The sequence below is a fragment of the Nyctereutes procyonoides genome, unplaced genomic scaffold (assembly GCF_905146905.1).
Source record: "Nyctereutes procyonoides isolate TBG_1078 unplaced genomic scaffold, NYPRO_anot_genome, whole genome shotgun sequence".
NCBI lineage: Eukaryota > Metazoa > Chordata > Mammalia > Carnivora > Canidae > Nyctereutes > Nyctereutes procyonoides.
In genome coordinates this window covers 13,832,982-13,860,673 of record NW_026575144.1, presented here as the reverse complement: position 1 = coordinate 13,860,673, position 27,692 = coordinate 13,832,982, and the positions used below count along the sequence as shown (strand labels likewise).

Here is a 27,692-nt window from a genome sequence, read left to right as displayed (position 1 = left end):
GGTTCCCCTTTCTCCACATCCTCTCCAACATTTGTGGTTTCCTGCCTTGTTAATTTTCACCATTCTCACTGGACATTCTTTAGAGAGTTGGAACAAATCATCTTAAGATTTGTGTGGAATCAGAAAAGACCCTGAATAGCCAGAGGAATCTTAAAAAAGAAAACCAGAGCTGGGGGCATCACAATGCCAGATTTCAGGTTGTACTACAAAGCTGTGGTCATCAAGACAGTGTGGTACTGGCACAAAAGCAGACACATAGATCAATGGAACAGAATAGAGAATCCAGAAGTGGACCCTCAACTCTATGGTCAACTAATATTCGACAAAACAGGAAAGACGATCCACTGGAAGAAAGACAGTCTCTTCAATAAATGGTGCTGGGAAGTTGGACATCCACATGCAGAAGAATGAAACTAGACCACTCTCTTGCACCATACACAAAGATAAACTCAAAATGGATGAAAGATCTAAATGTGAGACAAGATTCCATCAAAGTCCTAGAGGAGAACACAGGCAACACCCTTTTTGAACTTGGCCACAGCAACTTCTTGCAAGATACATCCATGGAGGCAAGAGAAACAAAAGCAAAAATGAATTATTGGGACTTCATCAAGATAAAAAGCTTCTGCACAGCAAAGGATACAGTCAACAAAACCAAAAGACAACCTACAGAATGGGAGAAGATATTTGCAAATGACGTATCAGATAAAGGGCTAGTTTCCAAGATCTATAAAGAACTTATTAAACTCAACACCAAAGAAACAAACAATCCAATCATGAAATGGGCAAAAGACATGAACAGATCTTTCACAGAGGAAGATACAGACATGGCCAACAAGCACATGAGAAAACGCTCTGCATTTCATATATCGCCATCAGGGATATATTTATAATTTAAAAGCCTTATTTCCCAATATATGCATATATATGGTTTGAAGACCAAACTCAACCTGGTTTTTGGAAGCTAATAAAGATAAATTCTTGTTCTGCCCCAGGGCATCATTAGCACGAGGCTCTAAAGCCACCTGAGTCATGACTATTAATGTTTATTAAAGGTCCATGGGGCACATGGCTCATGCCTTGACTCATACCAGGTGAGGCAACGACATGAGAAGCAGGATTAATGTCAGTTAATAAAAATCCCCCTCAGCATTCTCTTCCTAGCTAAATCGTCAAAACCATTGGGGATCTTAAGGTTTTCATCTTTCCTTCTCTCTCTCTCTTTTTTTTTAATTTCCCTGTTTTCTTAATTAAGCCAGGCAAAACAAATTGGGAGCCTGCCTTCTGCAGAAAAGGCACCAACTGCTTTTCTTTTTCGATCATCTTGTGAAAGAGAGTTTGCTGAGTTGGAGTGTGCAGACTGTGCAAACCGCCTCGCTGGCCAGCTGTCCGCCAGCGTCTCCAGGGTGGGCCTCCTCCTGCAGCCCAGGATGTGGCCTGGCTCTGTCTTCCCTGATGGTCCTCCACCTCCCTGGCCTCCCTAACCCCCCCCCTTCCTAACTCTCTCCTTGTTTACAGGGCGGGCAGAGAAAGAGAAAGCGGGAAAAGTTAAACCTGAAAAAAATTGTTGTTAGCAGCCCTTTTGTGGAATTAAGTGCCTCTTTAAATAAGGCAGAGAAAGACAAGTATCATATGATTTCACTTATATGTGGAATTGAAGAAACAAAACAGATGAATGTAGGGGAAGGGAAGGAGAAATAAGATAAAAACAGAGAAGGAGACAAACCAGAAGAGACTCTCAAAACTAGGGAACAAACTGAGGGTGGCTGGAGAGGAAGTGGGGGGATGGGGTAACTGGGTGACAGGCATTGAAGAGGGCACATGATGGAATGAGCACTGGGTGTTGTATGCACCTGGTGAGTTGCTAAATTCTACCCCTGAAACTAATAATACACTATATGTTAACTAACTTGAATTTAAATAAAATCTACAAAAAACAATAAAAATCATAGCCTCAAAGAAAAAATAAAGTGCCTCTTTTATCTCACTGTTATTCAGAAATACTTTAATTTTTAAAAAGATTTTATTTATTTATTCATGAGAGACACAGAGAGAGAGGCAGAGACACAGGCAGAGGGAGAAGCAGGCTCCACGCAGGGAGTCTGACATGGGACTCAATTCCAAGACTCTGGGATCATGCCCTGCACTGAAGGCAGATGCTCAACCACTGAGCCACCCAGGCGTCCCAAAATACTTGAATTTTTAATAATGACAGAACATTCTGTTAATTCAATGGATGCGGATAGTCAATTAGCAGGGCATGTGAGCTACACCAGAGAGTGGGAAAGCCACAACATGCCTCTGCTCTGGTAATGGCAGAGCCCTTTCCTTCTCTCCTCTGGTTGGGAACTGAATGTGATTCTTTTCTCACACATAATTAAACCTCTTATGTTGCAGGTGAGTAGTAAGAAGTGGTTCTGATCAATCTCTCAAACACCTGGCTGTGCGATACAAAGTGAGCATCCACCTAAGAGCTACCTGCCATATGCCTTCTTGCAATGAGATCGCTGTGGCCATAAAGCTGTAGTAAGGTATAGGGCATAGCTGATAAATTATTTTGCAGAAGGCAGCGGTGTCTGGAGCCTGGCAGATTGTACCACTTTTTACCAGCTCTTCAGGAGCTCCAGGGCTCTCAGAATTTTGAAATGTTGAGTGCCTTCACTTTTAGGGGAGACAAGCTAAGGCCCAGAGGAGTGATAAGTTGGGGGCAGAGCTGATGCTGGCCTGAGCACAGTGCCCCGATGCCCCGGGGCACTGAGGTACCCCTAGAAGAGTCCGGGGCCAGGGTGAGGCATACACAGAACATGTGGAACAGGATGGGTGAGGAACCAATCACAGGAAAAGGTTAGGAAATTGAGAGCTGTTTTGCCTATTGATGCCACATTGAATAAGATAAGCGTTTGCCATTCCTCGGAGGTGAATCCTCTAAAAACCTGGGAGTAGGAGGCTTCTGGAGATGGCTTTGGGGGAGGGGGCTATGCCAGGCCAAGAGGGTGAGTGCTATGGAGAGAACTGATTCACACACCCTTCTCTGGCTAAGAGAGCAAGGCTGCCAGGTGTGAGGAAAGGGCTCTGGGAAGAGAAGCCAAAATCAACACCAGAATAAGCCAGGAAAAGGAAGGAGGTGAGAGAGGCAGCTGACAAGTTTTTGGAAGAGCTGCCAAGTGAGTGCACTGAGGAGTCCCCAAGCAGAAACAAAGCAAGGTCCCGAGTAACTGGCCAAAGGGCTCCCGCTCTTCTGGGAAGTGGAGAATAATGTTTATGCTTCTTCAGTTTGCAAACGCTACCCCTGTCACACCCTGAGCCCATTTTCTCCCCTGGAAAGTCACTAATAAAATCAAACTTTTTTCTTGCTCCCTAATTTTCCTTATGTAGTCCTGGCATTAATGACATTCATCTCTGGTTCCTGCACTACTTAGAACGGAGATGGCTTTAGACCATCTGTACCTTGGGGTGATAAGTGAAAAGCAACGCATTCTGGAGAAATGCCATTGATTTAACATACCCCGACATTCTACCTAAGTGCTACCTTCCGACACAGAAGGTCAAACGTGCTTTCCACATCAGGCACGGCAAGAGTGCGAGTGAGTATGTGTATCTGCAAGCCCCGGCACAGGTTTGTGAGTGTGTGTGAGTGTGTGTGTGTGTGTGTGTGTTTGGGAGCAGAGAGAGAGAAGGCTATACGGGCTTACCTGCATTCACAGGGACACTGAAAACAATTCCAACAGACATCAGAGTGGGATACGTAACAGCAATTCCAAAATTTAATACAATATTGAATGCTGAAATAAAGAACAGAAAAGGGGCATTATTCGTTACTGGCCCTGGATTTGGCATCCTCTCTGCTCTGTCCCTCCCCAGCTTCTCAGGGGAGGCTGGGGTTACTACTACTGCCCTTTGCTCTGATGCAAGGCAGCGATTAGGGACAAATATCCAGATTAATCAGCTTTCCTCTCTTCCTTGAGCTTTGAAGAAGGGACACGAAATTCGGACAAGGCTGTCAGTGAGAAGGCACTGGAAAAGAGGACGGGGACCATCTGACTCATCCTACTAACACTGTGCTTTTCTCTGCTGCTGGCAGTGATGCTGGGACGAGGATGGACAGGTGCTCTGGGCTCTGCATTTTGAGATGGAAGGTGGGGGAGGCACCCCTGACTCCCTTCCCTGCCTGGACCAGCCTTCTGCAAGTCATGGTGGTGACTCTATTCATCGTCATGATAACTGATAAAATTTACTGAACACTGACTTGCACTGTACAGAACATTTTACTCGCACTCTTAAAGACAATGTTCTAAGAATTCTGCGCGCAATAATTTGCCAGCTCCCTCCGGGTCCTGTAAGGACTGTTTGTCATCAATAGGTCACACACAGTACTATTCAGAGCGGCAGTGACCATCACTACCACTGCCATGCCTGTGGTTCTGGAATTAGAATCCAGGGTTATCATTACAAAGGGTTTACTTGGAGAGACTACTTTGGAGAAGCGCTGGGAAGTTAAGGATAACAATGGAACACCTCTCTTCTCCAGGGCCTGGGTTTCCAGATGTCCCTGGAGCTGCCCAGGTCCTGCTCATCAGCCATGGCTTCTGATGGGGGGGGGGATTCTTTTTTTAAATATTTTATTTATTTATTAATAAGAGACACAGGGAGAGAGGCAGAGACACAGGCAGAGGGAGAAGCAGGCTCCATGCAGGGAGCCTGACGTGGGACTTGATCCCAGGACCCCAGGATCATGACCTGAGCCACCCAGGCGTCCCTGACAGAGGGATTCTGAGTGGGGGTGGGGGAGATTCTGATGGAAGGGGGATTCTGTTGGGGGGATGTGGCGAGGGGATTTTGGCAGGGAGGATTGCCACTTACTCAATAAGAGGACTGAAAACCCACAAAGATTTCCCCATGGAATGTCATCGAAAGAGCTCCAGTATTCCACTTTGGTAAAGTAGAGGATGACGGGAATACAGGTGATGAAGAGGATGTTAAACACACCCAGAATGGACAAGAATAAGGCGGCTTCTCCGAACTTAGCACTGCCTAGGAGGAGCTTGAACAGAACCTGCGGGAGAAAGCAGAGGAGGTGCAGATGAAGGCTTGCCTCAGAAGCCACCTTGCCATGGGGGAAGGGCATGCACCTGAGGCTGGGCTGCAGCACAGGGATGCAGGCCAGTGACAGGTAAATGCCACCTCGCTGGGCCTTCAGGGTAAGGGTGGTGGGGTCGGCCCTACCTGCACTTGTACAAACATCTACATCTCAGCAGCGCCTACAAGGGAGAGTTATGGATCTCTGGCCTCATTGAGGGCATCTTCAGGAGTCACGGCTTTCACACTAGGCTTCATTTGTCTGTGTCTGTGTTGTATTCATGACACCACACCCCAGCTTCAGAGTGTCTGAAGATGGGGAAGCCACAGAAATTAGGAATAGCGGCTGCATGATACATCCCTCTTAGGGATCCCTGACTTCATACTATACAGCTCGCCCCTAGTGAAAAGAGCTTTGGCTGTAAAGACCATTTCTATACATCGAAGGTAGAGGGATAATCACACTCATAGCTGTCTCTGCTCCATCCCACTCCTCTGTTCCGGAAACAGCAGGGGTTTTAGTGGAATGCTCCCCCTTTGATTTCTTGCACCTGTTTGTGTCTGTACATATTTCAGGTGTGTGAGGCCCAGAGGGAGAGGGACAGACGTGCCTGGAGTGGCCAGGAAGCTGGGATAGTTCGTGTTTAGCAAACTATCCACAACCGGGGAACTGATTTGACTCCAACCTGAGTTTCTACATTGCTGTGCCCTCCTCCTTTGCCTGCCTCTTCCTTTTTCAGCCACTTCAAAAATCTTTCAGGTATTTCTGGGCATTTGTGCAAGAAGCATAAAAAAAGAAGTAAATTACTTTCGGCCTTCCACCCACTGGCCCCTCTGGATAAAGATGGGGCAGTGGAGGAAATGGGAAATGGGAGTCGAAATCAGAAGTACTGGTGGTGTTCACCATGGATTGCATTTCCATACGCTCCCTGCTTCCCATCAGCAGGCAGCTAATTGAGTACAGCAGAGTGTGGCCTGATCATATTTTCTGCATTTGAATCATGGCTTTGAAGTCTTAGCATGGTGCGGGGCTATAACTTCTTTTTGGTGAGATGTGTCCCGGAGCAGGGAGATGGCTCGTGCGCGTCTCTCTGTGGGCAGTGAGGGCGGGGAGCTGATGACGGGTGGGAAGGCACAGTCATTTCTCATCCCCAAACCACAAAATGTGTTACACATACAGCTGGAAAAAAGAGCCTTTTCTTCTAATGCTCTAACACTCTACCGCACCTAATTTCCTCTGTCCTACTGTCTGGATCCATGAAGGGCTGTAAGTCTCAAAGCTAAAACCTCATTCATCATTGAATCATCCAGGTCAGCTTCCCAACTTGGAGACCAGAGAAAATTTGCATTCTTCATTATGGATGTAAACGAAGGAGAGAGGAAGAAAGGGAAAGAAGGGGAGAGCAGCTGGTGCCACGATGCGGTAGGGGAGCAGGGGGTGGTGATCCAGGACGGGGTCATCCAGAGCTGCAGTTGGGACATGCCTTCCAGCGTTTCCCAATATTTTGTCAAACATATGTTATAATCTCTGTGTCACAGTAGTTGGGCTTTTATTTATTCAGCCTACGGGCAATGCTTAAAGTGCATACAGACCCATGCTGGGTACTGGTAGCTGCAAAAACCATGTGATAGAAGATTTCAAAGACAAGGCTGCACCAGATATTTAAATCTTTGTGTCAGACCTGGTGGGAAGTCATTTCCCCAGACACTGAGCCAGCCCCCCAGGTGCCCCCCCGATCCTTCTCCAGTCCTTGCCAAACACTGAAGCCACTACACTAAAATCTGATGCTACCCATCCACTCTCCCACCTATTTCATCCCCAATGCCGCAAAGAGATGGCCACTGATGGAAAGGTCTAGAGAGCCAAAGTCAAGAGCAGGTGCACGCCTCATCACGGCAAGTCTGTCTGCATGCTGAAAACAGCTGCTCATCTGAAAGCACGGGTGCCATCAAAGATGCCCCAAATGTAATGGGCCACCCCAGAGAGCTTATTCTGCATGCACTTACCTTGTAGAGGGCAGACATGGATGCAGAGCCCACCACCAGTGCTATGCCAATGACAGAGTGGCTGTGGAAGCCATCTGCATAGGTCATCATCACGATCCCAGCAATGGCGAGGATGGCAGCCACAATCTGCACAGAAGGGGGAGAAACCAGTGGTGAGGGAGGTGGTGAGGAATCTGATGGGCCACCTTAGGGCCAACGAGATGGACACTCTCGGAAGAGGTCAGTGATACAAGGGAAGAGTGGCTTCTCCTTTCCAGTTCTCTGGAGAACAAACCAAATTTCTGTTCTTGCTGAGTAAAGCTTAGCGTGATCGAACCACCTGGAACAGTTGGCAGCAAGAAGATGTGCTGTGGCTCAGCATCATGTGGTGGTTCCACATGGTCTCTGTGGTTCTTGGAAGCTGCGGAGGAGGTGGTCATAATGCCAACGGCAGGGGGATCTGGCCCTGACACGGTTTGATAGACCAAACCTGGGAATGACCCTGGTTCCTGCCCAACCTTCTGAAAGCACCTCATGTGATCTTGCTCTTGGGTACTTTGTATCTCAACAGAGAGGGCACAGATCTTGGCTCCACTTAACAGGCCAGCAGTAGGGTCTTCTGAGGGAGTGAGTGTCACATGCCAAAGGGCTACGGTGTCTTAACCCCGGGGGTACTGTTCCTTTTCTTAGCCGTGGCAGAGCCATCCTCCCATGGCACCCCCTTTAATCCTGTTATTGTCCAGACACAGACTTCTCATGATGAATGGATGCTCCTGGGAGATGTACACATTCCTGCTGCTGTGCAAAGTAAAACTGTCCGATTACACAGGATGCTAACTACTTGGGATAATGTTTTGCAAAGGAGAAATGCACAGAGAATACATCCACGTTCTAACCTCAGGTGGTCATGGAGCTGTGTCAATGTTGCTGGTGCGAAGTGAGGAGGGGGTGCCGTAGGCAGAACACAGGAAAGCCAGGACATGTGTTTCCACTACTGGATTCACCGAGAGCTTTATCTCTCTTAACAGATCATTCAAAATTGACCTCTGCATCCTGTAACAATCTCAAAGAGCCACCATTTACTAATTGGTCACCTTTTCTCACTTGATCTTTTTTTTTTTTTTTTTCACTTGATCTTCAAAATAGGTAGATACTACCATTCATTTCATTTTGTAAACACGAAAATGTTGGCTCAGAGATGTTATGTCATTTGCCCAAAGTCACAGAGCTGGTATGTGACTGAGCAGGGGATGTAGAATTTCAGGTCTGTCTGATGGCAAAGTCAGCGTTTATATATATAAAAACAGGAAAGTATGATTCACATGATACGCCGCCGCCAACTATACTCTGAGGTTTGAAATGAGGTTTCCTTTGTGGCTTAACCATAACATTTTCAGGTTAGTGAAAGGCCATGTGGTTGAGTCTCACACAGTGGGTTACATACTTCTAGTATATTCCTCGTGCAATATTTTCATGTAGTGATAAATGTGCCCATGTAACACAGAGGCTCTGGAGGGAGCAGTGATGGTCATTTACTAGAGGAGTGCCAGGCCAGGGGTCTGTCTACTTGTTCTTTTTGGTTTCGTAACTCACTGGTTAGAGGCCGCATTCTGCATCACACACTGATTATGTTTCATATTCAAATGCTACCTGTACCGGGTACAACTGTTTGTGAAGAGAAAGAAACGGAGATAGTAAGGCCATAACCATTTTTTTTTCTTCCTTCCAGGAGAAGAAAGGGGCAAGTGACAAAGCAGGTTGGGAAAGAGGTGGCTTCTGAAGACACATATAATGCAAAGATGCTGCTTGAGACGGGTCAACCTGGCTAGGCAAAGGAGGTCCACATGGAGAAAAAAAAATTGAAAAAGAAGGAGGGAAGAATATACCTGAATTTCAGATGATTTGGTGCCTCTCCAGGAACTTGAATCTTTGGACTCAAGTTGGGGCTGAAGTTTCAAGAAAATGAAGGAACCCAGGGGTTTATTTTCCCTGCAGGACTTACAAGGCTGGTCTCTAGCCTCTTCCTCTATCTTCTCTACTGATTCAATAATAAAGGGCTACAAGCTCCCCCCCAGCCCGCCCCTGCCTGGGGTTGTGCTGTGACACAGGGGGCTGGAGGGGTAAGAGGCAGAGCTGTCCAGTCCTCCTTGAGGAGCCCAGGTGCCCAGAGTTCATTGTGACAGGTGGCACCAGGGGACTGTGGTGGTCCTGCTCACACCTCCAGTTCTCCTCTTGGGAGTCCCTGCTACCTAGGCCATAGGATCAGCCTGCTCCATCGTGGGGCACCCATTCTCCAGGGACCAGCAGCCCTGAGCCTGGGTTTCACCCAAAGTGCTAGACACATTAAACCTTAATGCCCCTGACAGCAGAGCAGAGCTGTATGGGTTTGGGGGGCATCAAGTCTGACATTCCTTTCAAGATCCCAATGCTATCATTAAAAACTACACGCACACTGTACATTTATATCATAATGTATTGGGGTTTCTTGGTTTACACGTGGAAATGTTTTGCTGCCTATTTCCTGCACTACCACATCCCCTCCAGGAAGGCCAGTCTTGCCCGTCCTGGTTTCACACGCCCCTCCATCTTCTAGATCAGGGTGTCCCTGGGGGAGAATGCTGAGTTTGAGGAGAAAATTAAGAAAAGTAAACAACTGAATTTCCCCCTGCCTCTCCCTTCTCCCACCTTTCCCCACCCCCTCTACATATCTCATTGACCTGTCTCAAAGCAGGGACTCGGGGTTTCAGACCGATGGGCAACAGTGGTCCTGGGACCCAGAAGGGCGAGAGCCGCTGTGTCTACTTCTGTTGCAGGCAAAGAAGTGTAGGCACAGGAGACACCAAGGCCAGCGTGGTGGCCTCACCTCGCATGGCGAACCCACCGGAGCCTGCCCGGACCCCAGAGCTCTGGATTCAGAGCCCCAGCAACCCCGTGATGCACCCTGCACCCCCATGGCCACACTGCTCCCTCTCCGATGTCAGGCTAAGGGGAAGGAGGTGAAGCCCTTGGGTGTCACGGAAGAACGAGACAGGTGGGCGCCGCACAGTGCGACCACCTCTCAGACAGCACTGCTCCCCTCTCCGCTCACTGTAATGGGCTGCGTGTCCGCCACCAAACCAAGCCCCAGGTGCTGCCCTGGGGATGTGTGCAGTCTGAGGACAATTCTGGGAAATGGAAAAGACAAATCTTAAATACACTTCCCCTGACACTTCCCCTCCCAGCTCCCGGCTGCTCTTAGCCACTCAGACTATTAGAGTTTGCTGGGGATCTTCAGGTTGACCCCTCTGAGTTCACAGCATGGGAACGGGCCAGCTGGGAGCTGCCCAGTGCTCCCCTCATGCTCTGTGCCCCATCCCGTGCCATCTCAGGTGGGGATCAAACACAAAGGTGGTGGGGATCAGACGCTGGAGCTCCGGTTCAGGGATGGCCCCTCGTGAGACAATGAGAGTGCTCTAACTGTTGAAAACATGGGCTAGAATCTGAGATAGAAACTGGTCCTGGAAAAGGCACAGGCTCCCCAGGAATGTGCTGGGGGTGAAGGGTGGTTCGAGGGCCCATGGGAACAATCTCTCAGCGTGCCACCTTTCTCCTGCATCGGTCCCTCCTGGTTGGAGAGCCCTGACTACTGTGGGCAATTACGATCAGCTGCTCAGCAAACAGGCTCCCATCTTCTGTTTTCCCTGAGTTGTGGGTGAGGGATGGTCTCAACCAGCCCACCCTTTCTCTGTCCAGCTGCTGACAACAGCTGGGTGGGCTTCGGCTTTAGTAGAGGCCATACTTCATGCCCCCAGACTTCTATTTGTTCTCATTCTACTGCTACTTTTGCTCCACAAAACTGCCTCCCTAGACAACTGCCAGCTTCAGACACTCTCACCAAAAGAGCTGGGCTGATCCAACAGGCCCCTCCAAGGGAGAAGGAACAAGAAAAATAACACTGAGAAAGAACAGCTACCAAATTTTATGTGCCAGGCATACATCATTTTAATTTATTCTCACAACTCTTCTCTAAAATGAGTAGTAACCTATTTTAACATGAGGTCACAGAGGCTCAGAGACATTAAGTAACTTGCTCAAGGCCCAACAGCTTATAAGAGTGGATTCAAGACTCAAGCCCTCATCACTAGACTCTAAACTAGAGCACCTCCCTATTGCATCAGGAAGCCTTAGTCTGGAGAGCCAGGGAACACCCGGAGAGCACGTCTAAGCACAGAGTGGAAGGGTGACGCAGCGGCCAACCTGGGCTCCTTTGGACAGTCTGCCTCTGATGCCGTAATTGGCCGGGATCTCTCCAGCAGGAGAAGATATGTTTGCTGCTTCTTGGTCAGTCCGTGGGACCTGGACCAGTTGATGCTTCGCAGAAACCACAGCCTTTGTGATTTGAGTAATTGTCTTAGTAAACACAGGTGCTCTGTGCAGCCTCTTCCCACAAACATAATATTGATGCTCCTTCATCTTCTCTCTGACTCTCAGGCCCTCAGGGAAGGGGAATGGATGGCTAGGCCGGCTCACCGCTCCTGGGTATCGGGAGAAAACCCTCTTATCCATGAAGAGCAACAAAGAAAAGATCGGAGTGTGCCATTTTGTTCTCTGAATCTAGGAGGGCTTCAAGTATTTTCCAACCCCTCCTCTTAACCTCAAAAAAAAAAAAAATCCTGCTTAGAGGCAGAATTCACCTTGAAATTTCTCTTCCCCGTGAAGAGGGTCTCCTCTGAAATTTGTTCTGGACATCAGAGTCCTGCTGAAAGTTTCATGAATTCCCTTGGCATTTTGCATCCAAATAAAAGCACAAAGGGCACCAGAACTCCTGACTCTCCAGAGTCCAGGCAGGGAGGCTGTTGGAAAGATTACTTGCATTTCTTGTGGAGATGTATTAGATCATTTATTTGCCGGAAGCTTTTCTGGGTGGTTAGCACAGTGAGTGAGTTTTTATTCCAAAATTAAACACTAAGCCTCAAAACAAATTTTCCCCCTACTGCAAACTAAAAATACTCCTCAGCAGTTGACTCATGTCCCCACTGCTGTTTGAGTAACTAGGTGGGTGTGAATCCTCCACCAGGGTGATGTCATTGTTCGCAGGACAATGAGCAGAGGACCCAAGAGGGGGCCTGGAGTCTGCCCCTTGCCAGGTGCCAGCACAGCTCTCTGGAATGGGACCGCCCATCCAAAGGGCTCTCAGCTGCGTCGCAGGCCCACATGGCCTGACAGTGCAGGAGCAGTTAGGGATGCCCCCCTGACTACAGAGAGAACTGGCTGCAGGGCCCAATCCTCTTTTGTCCCTGTTTGTGGCAAGGGGGTGATGGGGCAGTAGCAGCTCCTGGCCACCAGAGGGAGACAAGCAGAAGTCACCAGGATTCTATTGAAATGAACTTGTCACCTGGTTCCTTTTATTCAGGGTGAGTCCCTGTATCTGTCGCACAATCCTATTTCACACCACTGTTAGGAAATCTGACTAGCGGAGTTTGACTAGATTTTAATGGGATTTGCTGAGTCTAACGACAAGAGGTCATTTGAGGACAGTCTCACTCTCCCCTCGCCTGGGGTGTGAAGGAAAGGAACCTGCCCCTCCACCATCTGGATTTAGCACAAGCCTATCTGGCCCACCTTGTCTTTGCACACACAGTCCAGACGGAGCTCACACACGTCCCAGACGGTGCGTCCGTGTGGATGCAGAAGGATTCCCCAGGCTTTCACATACATCCTAAGCAAAGAGTGACAGGATTAGCACAGAGCTCCGGGCTGCAGGGCGCTGCTGCCCGTGACAGAGCAGGGAGGGGACGCACAGAGGGGAGTTCATTGCCATCCCCAGGTTGGGTCCCCGACGGGCACACACTTTAGGGAATGCTTGTTGAAATGCTTGAAATGAAAGGTGCTTTAATGAATGCTTGTCGAGTATGGTTTGCAAGCAAGAAAGTTTGCAAGGCACACCGAGAGCCGGGCTCCTTCTCTGCTGCAAATCAGAAGGAGAGTGGTCAGCAGTTTGTGCTTATGATACAGCATATGGAGCTAAGCAAGCCAATGGGCAGGTTTTGGTTGACATGACCCAGTGAGGGAGGAAGACAGATAATAAGGAACTTACCCTCACTCCCATGAACCTGTCCCTGAGAACGATCCATGAGAGCAAGAACACAAAAGCTTTGTTGCAGCAGAACAACACGGAGACATCCGTAGTGTTCACTTTCTTTATTGCATGTAAGTACAGGTAGTTTGTGAGTGTCCAAAGAACACCAAAGGGTGCTGCCTTGGTAAAAAACACCTTCAAAGTCAAGCCATTGTCTCCAAAAAATCGACAGCATTCCCTAAAACAAGGAAAGAGAGGCAGTGTTATTATATTCTTGGATTGAGACAGACCATTTTTTTTCCCTATACCCATTTTTAAAGCGAATTAGGAAGGGGGGAGTTGTTTATTCTTATTTTTAATTATTTTTTTATGAACATCTATTAAATAGCTCTTTGATCTACTCCTTTAGTCCATTGAAGAAAATGTCCCACGGTGACCTGACATCATAGATTTATTCCTTCTGTTTGTACTATGTTTGGAACCAATGGTTCTAGACAGAAAGCAGTGTAGTGTTGGGATTGTCTGACCTGAAGAGGACCCAGTTCCATGGCAACTGACAGGAACTGTCACTTTTTTGGTAAGAGAAGGAAGTCACTAGACCTCTGTTTTGGGCGGGGTGGGGGGGCGGTGGGGAGCATACTTGAAGAGAACTCACTGAAACATATTTTTAAACAGTTTGCCTCCAGCTGGAATTGTCTTGTGATCAGGCAGGGGCAGTCAATTCTTGGGTGCATCTAATACGTTTTGGTTGTGATACAACTGGTGTTAATGCTCTGTTCATTTTCTCCATGAGGCTGTTTTTAGAATCTGTTTTTCCACCACAGGGAAGTTCATGTCTCCATGCCACCTGAGAAACTTAGCACATATCCAAGAGTTCAGCATCTGAACAGAGAGGAAACAGGTAGAGAAGGAATGTTTTCGATGCCATTCTGGACTCCAGGGGAAAGGACCACCAGTGTACGAAAAACCATTTCAGAAAAACAAAGCCACCCTTCTACTCACAGAAGAAGGTAGCAGAAGAGACCAGGGGGTATTTAGAGTGGAGAGACTCCTGAGAAAAGTTTGGTCTACAGACAGTTACCTGCACTTCTGGGGAGCCAAGGTCATTGTTCTGCTGTCCTCACAGCCAGACTAGAAGACAGATGGGCAAGGAGTGCGGTCCTATGGCTGCCAACATCCAGACTCACAACAGGGCCCAGTGCAGCTGATGCACCAGTGAGCGACGATGGGAGTCAGTGAAAGAAAAGATAAAACTAGAATAAGCCAAATACCCTAGTCTGGAAGAACAGATGTGGCCTCTGCCACTTAAGATTAAAAAGCAGCAGGAAAGGAGAAAAATTAAAAACAAGAGTAGAAGGGCATTTGGAGTACTTTTAAAATGTAATTTAATTTGTTCTTATCATCAGTCCAAACTGAAATCAACCTTTGTTCATTATCTGACTGTGGGATAGCCACAGAAGAAACAGGAAGTTCATTACCTTTCACTGAACTCAGAGTCCTATGTTGCTTTAAACCAGCACCAGAGAAAACATTTGAATCACTAAGATTATGTATATGTAGACAAAACTCTCATCTGATTGGCTGGTATTTCTCTTGCTGCACAATTTAAATGCAATATTTTATATGGGGTTCTCTCAGGTGCCTGTTCATAGAACAATCTTCTCTCCCTCAAAGACAATGACCAGGGATGGCTTCCTTCATACTTGTGATTTTTAGAAGCTATAAAGTGGTGCCAGTCCTTTCAGCATGATCGACAGGAAATACAAATCTTTCCTGCCATTAATGTCAACCTATTTTACGCTTTTTAAAAAGTGGCTCCACACCCAGCACAGAGCCCAAAGCAGGGATTGAACTCAGGACCCTGAGATTGAGATCTGAGCTGATATCAAGAGTCAGACACCTAGTCCAGGTGCCCCCTAATGTCAACCTATTTTTACTCTACTTAGAGGTTACCCTTCTTAAGGGACCACAGTGCCAATAGGATTTCCAAGTTCCCCAGAATATTAAAAAGAAATGATTCATACTGTGGCAGGGGCCATCCAAAGTCAACTGGGCAACCTTATGTCCTCTCTGAGAATCTACGTGTGATTCTTCCAAGGTGTGATGGTTGTAGAAGTGGTGGGGAAGAGAGATCCATCCTGGAAATGGAAATGGTAAGATTTCTGGGCCCAGCAGAGCTCTGTTGGCCCTTTGTAGGCTCATGACGGAGGAGTACAACTCAAGTGGGCAGATCTTGGTTCTAAGGAGACAGAGATGATTGGCCCCCGAGCCAGTAAGCCTAGCGTTGCTTTCAGACCAAAGACTGTACACTAATCTGTGTCAGCTGGGTTGCCCACATATACCCTTGATTGCAAGGGGGCCCAAGATAGATGATGAGCACAAATTCATTTCTTCCAGATACTTCTTCTTTTTATACAGAGAATAGAATATAATAGATACTCTCTTGACTGATTTCCATTTAAATGACACGACAGTTGAATGCCCTTCCTTCCTCGGCAGCTAAGTGCCCAAGGTTGGTAGGTTACTCTTCAGCATGCCCATGTCCTTTGGTTCCTACCAACTTAGTCATGTGTTTGGCCAAGTTTTAGATGTTGTTTGTTTCCAATCTTGCTTGTGCCAATTGTTCTTGGTTATTTCAATTGCATAATTTATTAAATATTTCCTAAACTAATGAAATATGAGTGAGAAAAGAAAGTTGTGTTTTTCCTATGAAATCTGAGCTGAGCATTTCAGGGAAGAGTCAATAAAAGTAAGTCACTAAAATATTGCCCTTGAATTAGATATGAATGAAACCCTGTGAAAGACTGGAAAAATTATAAAAATCTGTAAGTTCTACACATATTATTTGGCAAATACTTATGCTCTTGGTACTCTTTAAAGAACCCTGACTAGGGACACTTGGGTGGTTCAGTGCTTAAATGTCTGCCTTTGGCTCAGGTTGTGATCCTGGGGTCCTGAGATCGAGTCCCATATCAGGCTCCCTGCAGGGAGCCTGCTTCTCCTTCTGCCTACGTCTCTGCCTCTCTGTGTGTGTCTTTTATGAATAAATCAAATCTTTTTTTTTTTTTTTTTTTTTTTAAAGAACACTCACTAGGATAGCCTGGTTTGGTGGATTTAGATGGCCAATCTTTTTTTTTTTTTTTTTCAAATCAGTAAGCACTTGTTTATCACTTGTTATATTCACAATTCTAGACAAGGTACTATGGCTGATACAGAACAAGTAAACAGGGGATCCCTGGGTGACTCAGTGGTTTAGCGTCTGCCTTCAGCCTAGGGCATGACCCTGGAGTCCTGGGATCGAGTCCCACACCAGGCTCCCTGCATGGAGCCTGCTTCTCCCTCTGTCTGTGTCTCTGTTTCTCTCTCTCTCTCTTTCCCTGTGTCTCTCATGAATAAATAAATAAAATACTAAAAAATAACAAGTAAACACTCCCTGCTCTTGAGATTATAATGCGATTGAGGAGATACAACTGATTTCCTCAACAGAAAGCAGTGTAAGTTTAAATATAATCATATATTCATTCAATGGTGTAGAATGTAATAAAGCTATAGAATTCATGTTTAGTAGAGAGATTTGAACTGACTGGAGAAGGCCTCATACAAGATATGGATTTTGAGCTGAACCTTCAAGGATAGGCAGGATTTATAGTTAGGATTGGCGGGGAGAGAATGTCCTTGGAGAAAAAAGAGAAGAAATGTATCAATGAAACAAGAATGAATGGTTATAAAAAAGGAAATAACCTTAGAAATTAAATAAAGGATGGATAAGTAAAAGGAATTAAGTAGAAGCGTTGGAATATAAAGCCAAGATAATCTTCCATGAGAGAGAGAGAGACAGAGAGAGAGAATAAAATTAGAAGGCCAAGCCAGAAGGTCCAATATTAAACTAAAAGAAGCTCTAGAAAGAGAAAATGGGGAAAGTGAAATGGAGAAAATTATAAGATGTAAATTGAGAGAGTTCTTTAGAAACGTAGGATATGAGTCTTTGTAACAAAAGGACCTACCAGGTATCAAGAAAAATGAATGAAGAAAGAACCAAAACAAGGCACATCCCTGTGACATGAAGGGATAAAAACAAAAATAAAAAGCTCCCAAGAGCTTTAAACCCAATAGGTTCAAGGGGTAGGAAATTGTGTAGCATCTGACATCTCAACAATGAAAACAGAAATGAAACAATAATGACCTTACCATTTTTCAATGGATTTTTTTTTTTTGCAAGCCAGAATTCTACAACCAGCCAACTATCAATCAAATGGGATGGAGAATAAAGATTTTCAGTTATGCAGAACTCGAAAACACGGACTCCTATGCCACTAGAGGACAGGCTGCACCAGAATAAGGGCATAAACCAAGAAAGAGGGAGGTACGGCAGCAGAAGGCACGGCTTCAACACAGCCAAGAGTCAAAGCTAGTGCCAGGGAGAGGCTCCATGGTAGACCACGCAGGTGTCTGGGAGTGGAGCCTCCAAGGAAGTCTTGTGATTACACCAGCATGTGGAGTATATTGGTAATATTGGTAGGTTTTTGAGATGGAAGAACATTCAGGAAAAAAATAGCAATCATTAATGGAAATCAGGGCAAACAAGACAAAAGAGGCAAATGTTATTGGCAGGAGAAATGACAGGTTGCTTACAAAGGGAGACAGAGCTGGTGAGCAATATTTGCATGATGATAATAGTGAAAACACTGTTAACCAAACATTGGGGTAGCATTACATCGGAAGAAACAGAATCAGGGCAAGTGAGCATAGGATGGGACAGAAATCAATACATGCCTACACTTAAGAAACATGGAGATGAGACTTTAATTTACGTAAGTTGGCATAAATATCACAAGAATTGGGAGTGGCTGAGAGTGAGCAGGTGTGAACAGGGGTTGCTGTTTTTCTTAAGATTCTTTTACTGCTATTTTGCATTTCCAAAGTATTTACATGTATTAAATTGCTAGAAATTAAAAATTATTTAAAAACACAAGAGAGAGATCAAGTTGCTGTGGCTGAAGCTGAGTGCCCTGAGACAGTTCTGAGCAGTGCAGTTTGAAAACCAAAGATTTAGAGCCCTGCAAGTTACAGATAAAGATGCCACAGTCCAGACAGAACAAATGATGCTCTCAAGTTCAGACAGTGGTGGAACCAGACCTGTAGCCTGTGTTCACTCCCCAATGAACCCTCAATGATCTCCCCTCTCTTTGGAATCCTTTCCATCACCTTTTAGATAGGTGTAAGCCTCACCAACCTTAAAATACACCCCGAAGTGAAAGCATCTTGTCAGCCCCGTCTTCCCTCATCCCATCTTTCAGAGCCAAGCTTTCTCAGAATGGTTGTCTGCACTCACGTCTGCCATGACTGCCTCTCATTCCTCTGCTTACTAACCCCGTGTCACTCGGACCTCTCACCCAAACCCTTAGACTGATTACTAACAAGCTCTGCACTGCTAAATCCAGTAGGCACCTGCCAGTGTTCATTTTCTTTTGGAAGCCTCTAGTTGGCTATTCCTCCTCAAATATCCATCCTTCTTGGCTTCTAACTCAACGCACCCCTCTTGGTGTCCTCCAACCCCCCTACACACTTACAAGGCTTCCTTCAAAAGACTTCTTTAGTGTTTTCCTAGATTTCTCTTCTACTTCTTCCTCTCTTTATTCTGCAAGCAGTCACTGCACAATCTCATCTACTATTCTGGTTTCAAACTCAACTGATGATTCTCTAGTTAGACATCTCTTCTATTGGATACCATCCTGCATCCTGGACATCCCAGACAATTCAAATTTGGCCTTCCCAAATGGATGCGATATCTTCCCCCTCCACCTTCAATTGCAACATGGTACTCATGATTCATATTTCTGCTCAGGCTGCATTCCTGGGAATGATTCTTAACTTCTTTTCCCTTTTCACATCTAATTCATCACTAAGGCATATAGATTATTTCTCTTAAGTATCTCATTCCTATGGCCATTACGCTGGCCCATACCTCTTCTCCTCTCACTTGGACCACTGCTGCTAAAACCTAATTGAGCTTTTCTCTCCACTGCTGTCTCTTCTTCAATCCAATCCATCACATTCTCCATGTTATAGCCATAGAGATCCTCCTCTCCACTTACTTTCCCTTAGAATAATGGCCAAGCTCCCCACAAGGTGTGCCAGGTCCTTTCTGATCTAGCTTTACCCTTAGATTTATGTATCACCACTTCTCCATCCTTATTCTGTTTCCCTCAGCTTGAACTCATTTTAGTTCTGTGAATTTAGTGCTCTTTCTTCCTCTGCACCAGGTCTCAGTGGGTTCTCTGTTTCCTTTTCCTGAAACATTCTTACTGTTCCCCTCTTTCTTTGGTTGGTTTCCTTCCATCCATTGGGTCCCAGTCCATATGCCCTCTTCAGTGAAGTGCCCCTGATACGTACTCCCCACATACCCGGTAATCCTCATCATACATACATGACCTCTATCATAACTGCACTTTACTATAACTGGTTATTTAATCATCTGACTTCCTCTCTAAGGCATAACCACCATGTGATCATTATACTTTTGCTTCACCTAAGATATATCTTCATAGCCTAAGATGTAATGTATGTCAATAATTTTTTTTAACAGAATGAATGTGCTTATTCCTTTATGGAAGACCAGTGGTGTTCAAACAATGATGCATAGACCATTAGTCTTAGAAATTCCAAGGATCTTTTATTTTATTTTTTTTCCCAAGGATCTTTTTTTTTAAATTTTTATTTATTTATGATAGTCACTGAGAGAGAGAGAGAGAGAGAGAGAGAGAGAGAGAGAGAGAGGCAGAGAGAGAAGCAGTCTCCATGCACCGGGAGCCCGACGTGGGATTCGATCCCGGGTCTCCAGGATCGCGTCCTGGGCCAAAGGCAGGCGCTAAACTGCTGTGCCACCCAGGGATCCCCCCCAAGGATCTTTAAAAATATAGATTGCTTGGATTCAACCCTAGGTACACTTGATCAAATTGTCTAGTAAGGGGCCTAGAATCCTATAGACAATGGTGCAGTTTATAGAAGGGGTACATTCTTGACAACATTCCATTTCTAAATCACAATTTAGAAATCTTGATTAGTTTTCCCATAGTATACTGCCTTTCTGTTTGCCAGCTAATGTTAACATTGCCACCTGGCATTTCTAGTTCCCTTGGGCTCCCAGAGCTGATATCGTGATTCTTGTTTAACTTTTAAAATCTTGAGGGATCCACATTATTTGAATTTTTTTGCATAAATGAAACATGAGTCATCTTTATATTTTGTAGTTGTGAATTTGCATTAAAATGTGACTGCACTGTATTTTTTAAAACTTCCAAATGATTCTCATGTACACCTAAGTTTGGACTCAAAAAATCATGTTGCCTATGTCTCTCTCTGTTTTCTTTCTTTAATTTTTTTTAAATTGTAGTAAAATCTACATAACATAAAATTTCCTAGCACTATTTATTGAAAAGACGGTCTTTTTCCCATTGAATAATCTTAGCATCCTTGCCAAGAATTGTTTGACCATATATGTCCGTTTATTTCTGGGTTCTCTATTCTATTCCATTGATTTATAAAACTGTCTTTATGCCAGTATCATACTTCATGTCAGTTTTGATTACCATAGCTTTACAATAGGTTTTGAAATCAAGAAATGTGAAACCTCTAATTTTGCTTTTATTTTTCATCATTATTGAATCATCATTATATTTCATCATTATTTCAATCATTATTTTGGCTATTTGGAATTCCTTGACATTCTGTATGAATTTTAGGATGGATTATTCTATTTTGAAAAAAAATGCTCCTGGATTTTTGGTAGAGATTGTGTTAAATCTGCAGATCACTTTAGGTACTGCTATCTTATCAATATTAAGTTTTCCAATCAATGACTACTAAATGTCTTTCCATTTGTTTTGGCTCTTCTTAATTTCTCTCAGGAACATCTGTGTGGTTTCCAAATATACATCTTTTACTTCCTTGGTTAAGTTTGCTTTTAAGTATTTTATCCTTTTTGATGATATTACAAATGTAATTGTTTTCTTGTCTTTCACTTTTAGAAATAAATTTAAAAATTGAAATATAAAATATATTTCTTTAAGTTCACAAGGTTTAAGGTATGCAGTCTGATTAATTTTTATAAAGAGAAATTATATATGTAACACCATCTCTACCAAGATATAGTATATGCCAGCACTCCATAAACTTCCCCTGTGCCCTCTCTTAGTCATTACCTGCCCTTCTAAATATAATAATTATGGAGAGTTATGTTTCAATAGTTTACCTTTCTTTTATGAAGATAGAAGGCCAGAAATATGCACTTTTACCAGCTATCTCAAATGTATGTACTCCAAATTTTCCAATGTAATTCATATCCAAAAAATTAGTTTTAAAAGGTAAAAAATTTTCAAATGTAAGCCAATCAAACCTATTGATACCTCCATCTTTAGTTTCAAGTGTCATCCTATTCCTGGCTTTGCCAGGAACAGTGGTATTCTTAGAGAATTAATATAAAGAAATGTAAAAGGGGTTCCAAATTCTGTGCATGTATATTTATGCGTGTGTTACTTTCTTGATGTATGGGTCTTTGTCTTGCTCATTGTATTAAAATATTTAAAATGAAAGCAGGGGAAGAAAAGACAATTTCTTGAAGGAAATATTTATAGAAATAGCTATGGCTTAAATATGACATAGCTAATGCCATCTTCAAGCCAGGTGATTATAGATTATCAAAGATAAAACCTTATTTCTCTTTCTTTCTTTCTTTCTTTCTTTCTTTCTTTCTTTCTTTCTTTCTTTCTTTCTTTCTTTCTTTCATTTGAGAGAATCCTGAGCAGGCTTCACACCCAGATCGATGCTCCCATCTCACGACCCTGAGATCATGACCTGAGCCAAAAACAAGATGATCTGAGCCAAAATCAAGAGTCAGACGCTTAACTGACTGAGCCACTCATGTGGCTCTTTAAATTGGAGCCCAGGTTATTTAATATCTTGTCACTTTCAGGACTTGATTATTTTATCTACTTAAAGATATTGTGTGATTTGGTGTTTTATTTTCATGTTATGTTAAGAAGAAAAAATCTAGAATGACTGATTTCTAAAGTAGAGGATTTCTGGAGTAGAGGATTCTACTACCATTTATGAAAGTGGAAATGGAAATATATATTTTCCAAATGCAGTCTCTAAAGAAAGTAGGTGGGGTAGGGTTAAGAAAGAGGGAACATCACTTCTGCAGATGCTAAGGCACTCCAGGCAACTCAATGCTGAGGTGAGAAATCAGACTCTGAACTTTGTTCACACGCAAGAACTATCTCCAAATACAAACCATTAGGATAGTACTTGCTGAAAGACAACATGACCATGATCTCACATTCTAGAAAAATAACAAGAAAAAAAAATGTGAGGCAAACACGTGGGCTACTTTTATGTCAGCAGAGGCAGGAGCAACCCAAGAAGTTTGGTGCAAACTTATGTCAGCAGAGGCAGGTACAACCCAAGAAGATGGCTCTGGGAGATATGGAAAGTCCCTGTGGCATGCAGACTCATACATTTTGTAAGGACCTCTGAATCAGAAACAAGTTAATGCTAGTTTCTAAAGGGCCCACTGTTAAAACCAGGGCAATTTAAAATGTCTGGGAGGACATGCAGGACAGGCCTGCTGACACCAGGCAGATATCCACTGAACACAACATGGTACCAGGAAGATGTGATTCAGTGCCAGGGCAGGAAGCTCAGGACATAGCTTAAATCTTTAGGGAACAAATGCAGTCTTGAGCATTGGATAGGAAAACTACTGATTGTCTTCTGGATCTCTCTGTATTGAACAACTCTGGCCTGCCTTTGTACCTATGGCTCAAATCTCTGTACTAGGTTCTTTCTGTCAAGCTCATTGAGAACAATAATTCCATTAGCCCAAGTTTTTGACCCCCATCATCTCTGTTCCTGGATTGTACTGAAATAAACTTGCATTAATGTTAGTATATATTGGTGATGATACAATATATTATCCAATTCCAGGGACACACACATACATAGTAGGAGATCGAAAATATATAGATTCACATAAAAAGATAGAAAAGGAGACTGATGGAATAATGTACAAAATTAAAAAATTAAACTAAATTACTAATTTGTGCTTCCCTTGGGTCACAAATATAAACTATATTTACCAAAAATAAGGTTTGGAAATAATAACACAGCAAAATTGGAACCATTATTCCAGTTATACCTTTTTTCTACTTCCTTTGCAAGGCCTTAAGGAATATGGTCAGTTGAGATAAAATGTCATTTCAATATATTTGATATGCAAAAGGCAGTTCACTGTGTGGGTTCTGGCACATTAAAAAGAATAAAGAAATGGAAGAATTAAAAGCAAGCAGCTAAACAAGGAATAAAAAGCTAGAAAACTGTGATAAGGAAGAAATGAAAATAGATTCTGAAAAATAAAAAAATAGTAAATCAATAGAGCAGTAGTTGGGATAGGCAGGGGGTAGACGGGGATGTAGAGAAGCAGGATAAATTCCCAAAGTATTATTCAGCAATGAGCTGAGATGGTGTTTGGAAACCAAAGGGAAAGGAAACTAGTCTTTTGGAACAGAACTGCCTTTCTACCATAGCCTCTCAAGGAGCTTTGGGAAATGCCATAATCCCTAGGCATGTGGTGGATGGGATGGACACATACCCCTGTGGACAGAAGCTAGCTTTCCTGTTCCACTGGAAGAGGACCTGCGGCATGGCCTGCCTTTAGCAGATGAACAAAAGACTACCTACGTGATTCATATGTGAACAGAGGCATCCCAGAAGAAGCCAAGTAGGTGGGGCAGGCTTATAAAAACTAAGAAATTTGACACCTACTCACTTTGTGACTGGTCTGAAAGGCAATATGCTGACTGTAGCCTATTTACATATCAGATTGATCAAGATTTTAGAAAATAAAAAAAATTTTATTTCGTCTGGAATTCCAAAAAGCACTTCACCCTACAAGTACTCTAAGTACAGTCCTTGAGCTAAGCCATGGTCATTCATTCAAAGTGCAAACCAGCAGATTAGTGCATCCCTAGGAAAGCATGGACAGGATCTCACTTTCTAGTCCATTACCAGCATTCACTTTTAACAAAAAGTTTAATCCAAAACAGGTGCTGAAGCATCTGCACTATGAATGCATTTAAAGGTGATATCAGCCATAGCTCGCAAGCTTCACTCAGGAGACAGGAAAGCAACAAGGGTGAAGCCAGGAGGAAGCTCTGCCCATCTTCTAGAGCTTGGGTGTGCCGCCGTTTTGTGGGAGTAGAGGACTGTTGAGGGAGGTTAGGATTGCCTTAAATCAAAGATGTATTTTGTTTCTCTAAGGTAGGACTTTTTGCCTGGAAGTTACTTCTTTTAGCCAAAAATGAGGTTTGTGAGGGGAAAAAACTTCATTACCGAAGAAGAAAAAAAGAGCTAATTAGGTTTGCAGCAAGCCAGGCCCTCAAACAGAAGAGTCTCTCATGGAGACATTTATAGACAGAGGCTGGAACCTCATACAAAAGCCAGAAGAGGTGAGAGGATACAATCACAGAACAAGAAAACTGCATTCCAACACTGACGTCATCCCAGGGATTGGAAAAGCCAAAGAGCAACCTGGTCATGGGTTGTGGTCAGAGCTAAATTAGATCTAGGGTCTGATTGTAATGATTGCTTTGCCTTAGTTACCATTCTTAAACTTCTTCTATATGCTAAAAAAAAAAAAAAAAGAAAAGAAAAGAAAAGAAAAGAAAAACAACTTGGATTACAAATTAACCGAAATTAACCGAAAATTAACTATCTCCTGCTCCTAGCCCTCAATCTCCAGATCTGCTCAGAATCACCACCATGACAGGTTTTTGCCTTCTGAGAAGAGCCTATTCAGAGTCAAACATAAGTGAATACTTTTGTTTTACCACACAGATATTTATATATAATTCAATTATACAGTAAAGTAATAAACTTACCCATAATGTGATTAAAGATGTAAAATAATTCCTTTACCTTTAAAGAATCAGGATGAATGGATAGAGGCATTGGGGGACAGGCTGTGCCTATGGGTGTCCCTGCTCTATCTGGTGAAGAGGAAGGAGAAATAAAAGCAAATATTTAAATAAAAGAAGATCCAAGTTCAGGGCCAACAGGAGGCTGCACTTTAATTTCAAGAAATGATCCAGCTGGATTCCTCTTCTCTACAATGCGCTTTTAAAAATACTAACTTTGTGGAACATTTTGTTTGCTTTCTTAAAGCAATTTTTTAAAACAAAGAACAATTTAAAAGAAAAATAGGAAAGGAGAAAAGAAATGTTACTCATGATGAAATCATTTCAACTCAGTTGTGATTTTGACATATTTCCTTCAGGTCTTTCCCCCACATGTGAGCATTATGCACAGGCAAGGCCGTGTCTTGCTTCTTAACTGACAACTCCTCCTAAGAATGTTCCCTTCGGCTCACATGGTTTTCTACTTACTGGATTTGTTTTTGTGTAGAACTAGGATTGGTGACCTTCTGATTGATACCTGCATAGATATTCTGGTGATATTCTTCAAAGAATTCGGGCTGGTGAATATAGTGTGATTGTCTCACTATACAGTTGGATACTATGTTACTCCCAATTTTTTTATTATAATAAAAAAGGTGAAAAATATCTTCATGCTTCTAGTTTTCTAGAAATTTTAGAATTTTTACTGAAGAATAATTGTATTCATAATAGAGTATTAGGGGGAGTTATAGATGACTCAAGTGTTTATAAAGTTCCCAACCACCTCACATGATTAGGGCACATCTGTATTATAAAGAAAATACATGCCATGGAATGAGGTTCCAGACCCCATTAGTGTGCTTGGATGATCACTTTTTATTTAAGAGGTAGTTCCCCAGACTTCAGCATCTACTGCAGGATTTTATTGGAAATAAACGGCAAAATGGCCTAGCAGCAGAGCACATTTATATAACCTGGGGCACTTGATATCTTCATCCAGTATCAAGAAGCCGATTGTAAGGTAGTCATAAAAGATATCCATTCCAGGGGGCACCTGGGTGGCTTTGGTTGAGCATCTGCCTTTGGCTCAGGTCGTGATCCCGAGCTCCTAGGATCGAGTCCCACATCGGGCTCCCTGCATGGAGTCTGCTTCTCCCTCTGCCTGTGTCTCTGCCTCTTTCTCTCTGTGCCTCTCATGAATAAATAAACCAAATCCTTTAAAAAAGATATTTATTCCAGCATTAGCGAGAAAGTTGGACTCTGTGAAATTGAATGCTTTTCAACCTTGAGATTCTGAGATGAGAAAATAAAATCTAATAGACAAAACTTAGAGTGGCTTCCAGCTATAAGTAGTGAACTGTTGGGTAAATGTTTATTTCCTCTTTTTTTTTCCTGCATTTATTTAGAGCTTTAAGGTAACAGAAGCAGCAGAGACCAATTACCAAAGTTGTGAATCAGGCTTTTATTTATTTTGAAAACGTTAAGATATCTTTTGGGGAATTTTGAGTAGAATCCTCTTCCGATGTAAGCCACTGCTACTCATAAGTAAGTGAAATTGTGTTTGCATTCTACATGAGTATGTTTCAATGCTACATATCTTCCCTTCCGTAGCAGATCTGGGCTTCTGCCAAAGTATCCTTGTATATTAGAATCAAGTTGTAAGGACTTGCCTAAACAATCAAAAAGATTAATGTTTACAGCACAACTAGAAACAAAATACTGAATCATTTTATTAAGCTTGATTTCTTACATTACATGTAGGTTTCCTAAGCAACTAGCAGTTTTGCTACCAGTGAGTCCAGAAGTTTGTATCATGCGTCTATATAGTTATCTATCCATCTATCTTTCTATGTATCATCCATCTATCATCTGTTTAATCTATTTATATTATTATTGGTCAGTTCTAAAAACACATGCCTGAGACACATAGAGGCAGAAAAAGTCAGTCTTCCATGATGCTAGTGACAATGTCTTTTTGGGAAAGGGATCCAAGATAAATAGAGGGCCTTAACAGCATACAAAGAATTTTGGTCTCCGGATTTCCCTCCAGGAATGGTGTAGCTTTAAGCACATCTTAGAGAGGGAATATTCAAAAATCACAGATTGCATACATGTCCCACTAACTTGGAATTTCACAGCTTCCTCCACAGGAGTCTGTTCTTTGTTTGGGGCTTAGCTGGGTATTTTGCATGCACAATCGAACAGCAGAAGCATCTGAGAGGTGCAGAGAGTAAACATCATCTTGCCCTGCGGGTTCTGGCTAACTTGCTAGTTAGAATGAAGAAATTCTGCATTCCATGCCAAAGGTGAAGATCAAAACATCAGAGACAGGACGACCCACAGCTTCCATTTGCGTGCAGTGACTAAAGTGCCAATGGAAGCAGCTTGGCCACTTAAGAAAGACAAGCTCTCAGAATTTCTGTGCATTTCCTTCCGATCTGAAGCAAGCTCTCAGTATCAGAAACTATTTCTGCCTGCTGGAGGGAGTTCATTCAAATATCTGCTGCATGGAATAAAGCTCCTCTGAGAACTCTGATTTGTGATAGCCCACTAAACGCAGGAGATTGGACAAGGTTTTCTGTAGCAGAACAACATATAGGACCTTTTGTGGCAAGATGGAA

General features: G+C 43.5%; 1 protein-coding gene across 3 annotated transcripts in view; it reads right to left on the bottom strand.

Moving 5' to 3' along the window:
* SLC35F3 (solute carrier family 35 member F3) overlaps positions 1-27,692 on the bottom strand; it is a 126,109-nt gene that overhangs the window by 5,030 nt on the left and 93,387 nt on the right. For 2 of the 3 annotated variants that reach the window (XM_055308856.1, XM_055308857.1), the window contains exons 3-6: positions 13,139-13,358; positions 7,084-7,209; positions 4,861-5,053; positions 3,693-3,782 (exon numbers count right to left, since the gene is read on the bottom strand). In XM_055308856.1, coding sequence (XP_055164831.1) covers positions 3,693-3,782; positions 4,861-5,053; positions 7,084-7,209; positions 13,139-13,358 — 629 coding nt within the window. Of the gene's footprint in view, positions 1-469; positions 548-3,692; positions 3,783-4,860; positions 5,054-7,083; positions 7,210-13,138; positions 13,359-27,692 lie in introns of those variants that run through there. The other variant, XM_055308858.1, reaches the window with a different exon arrangement.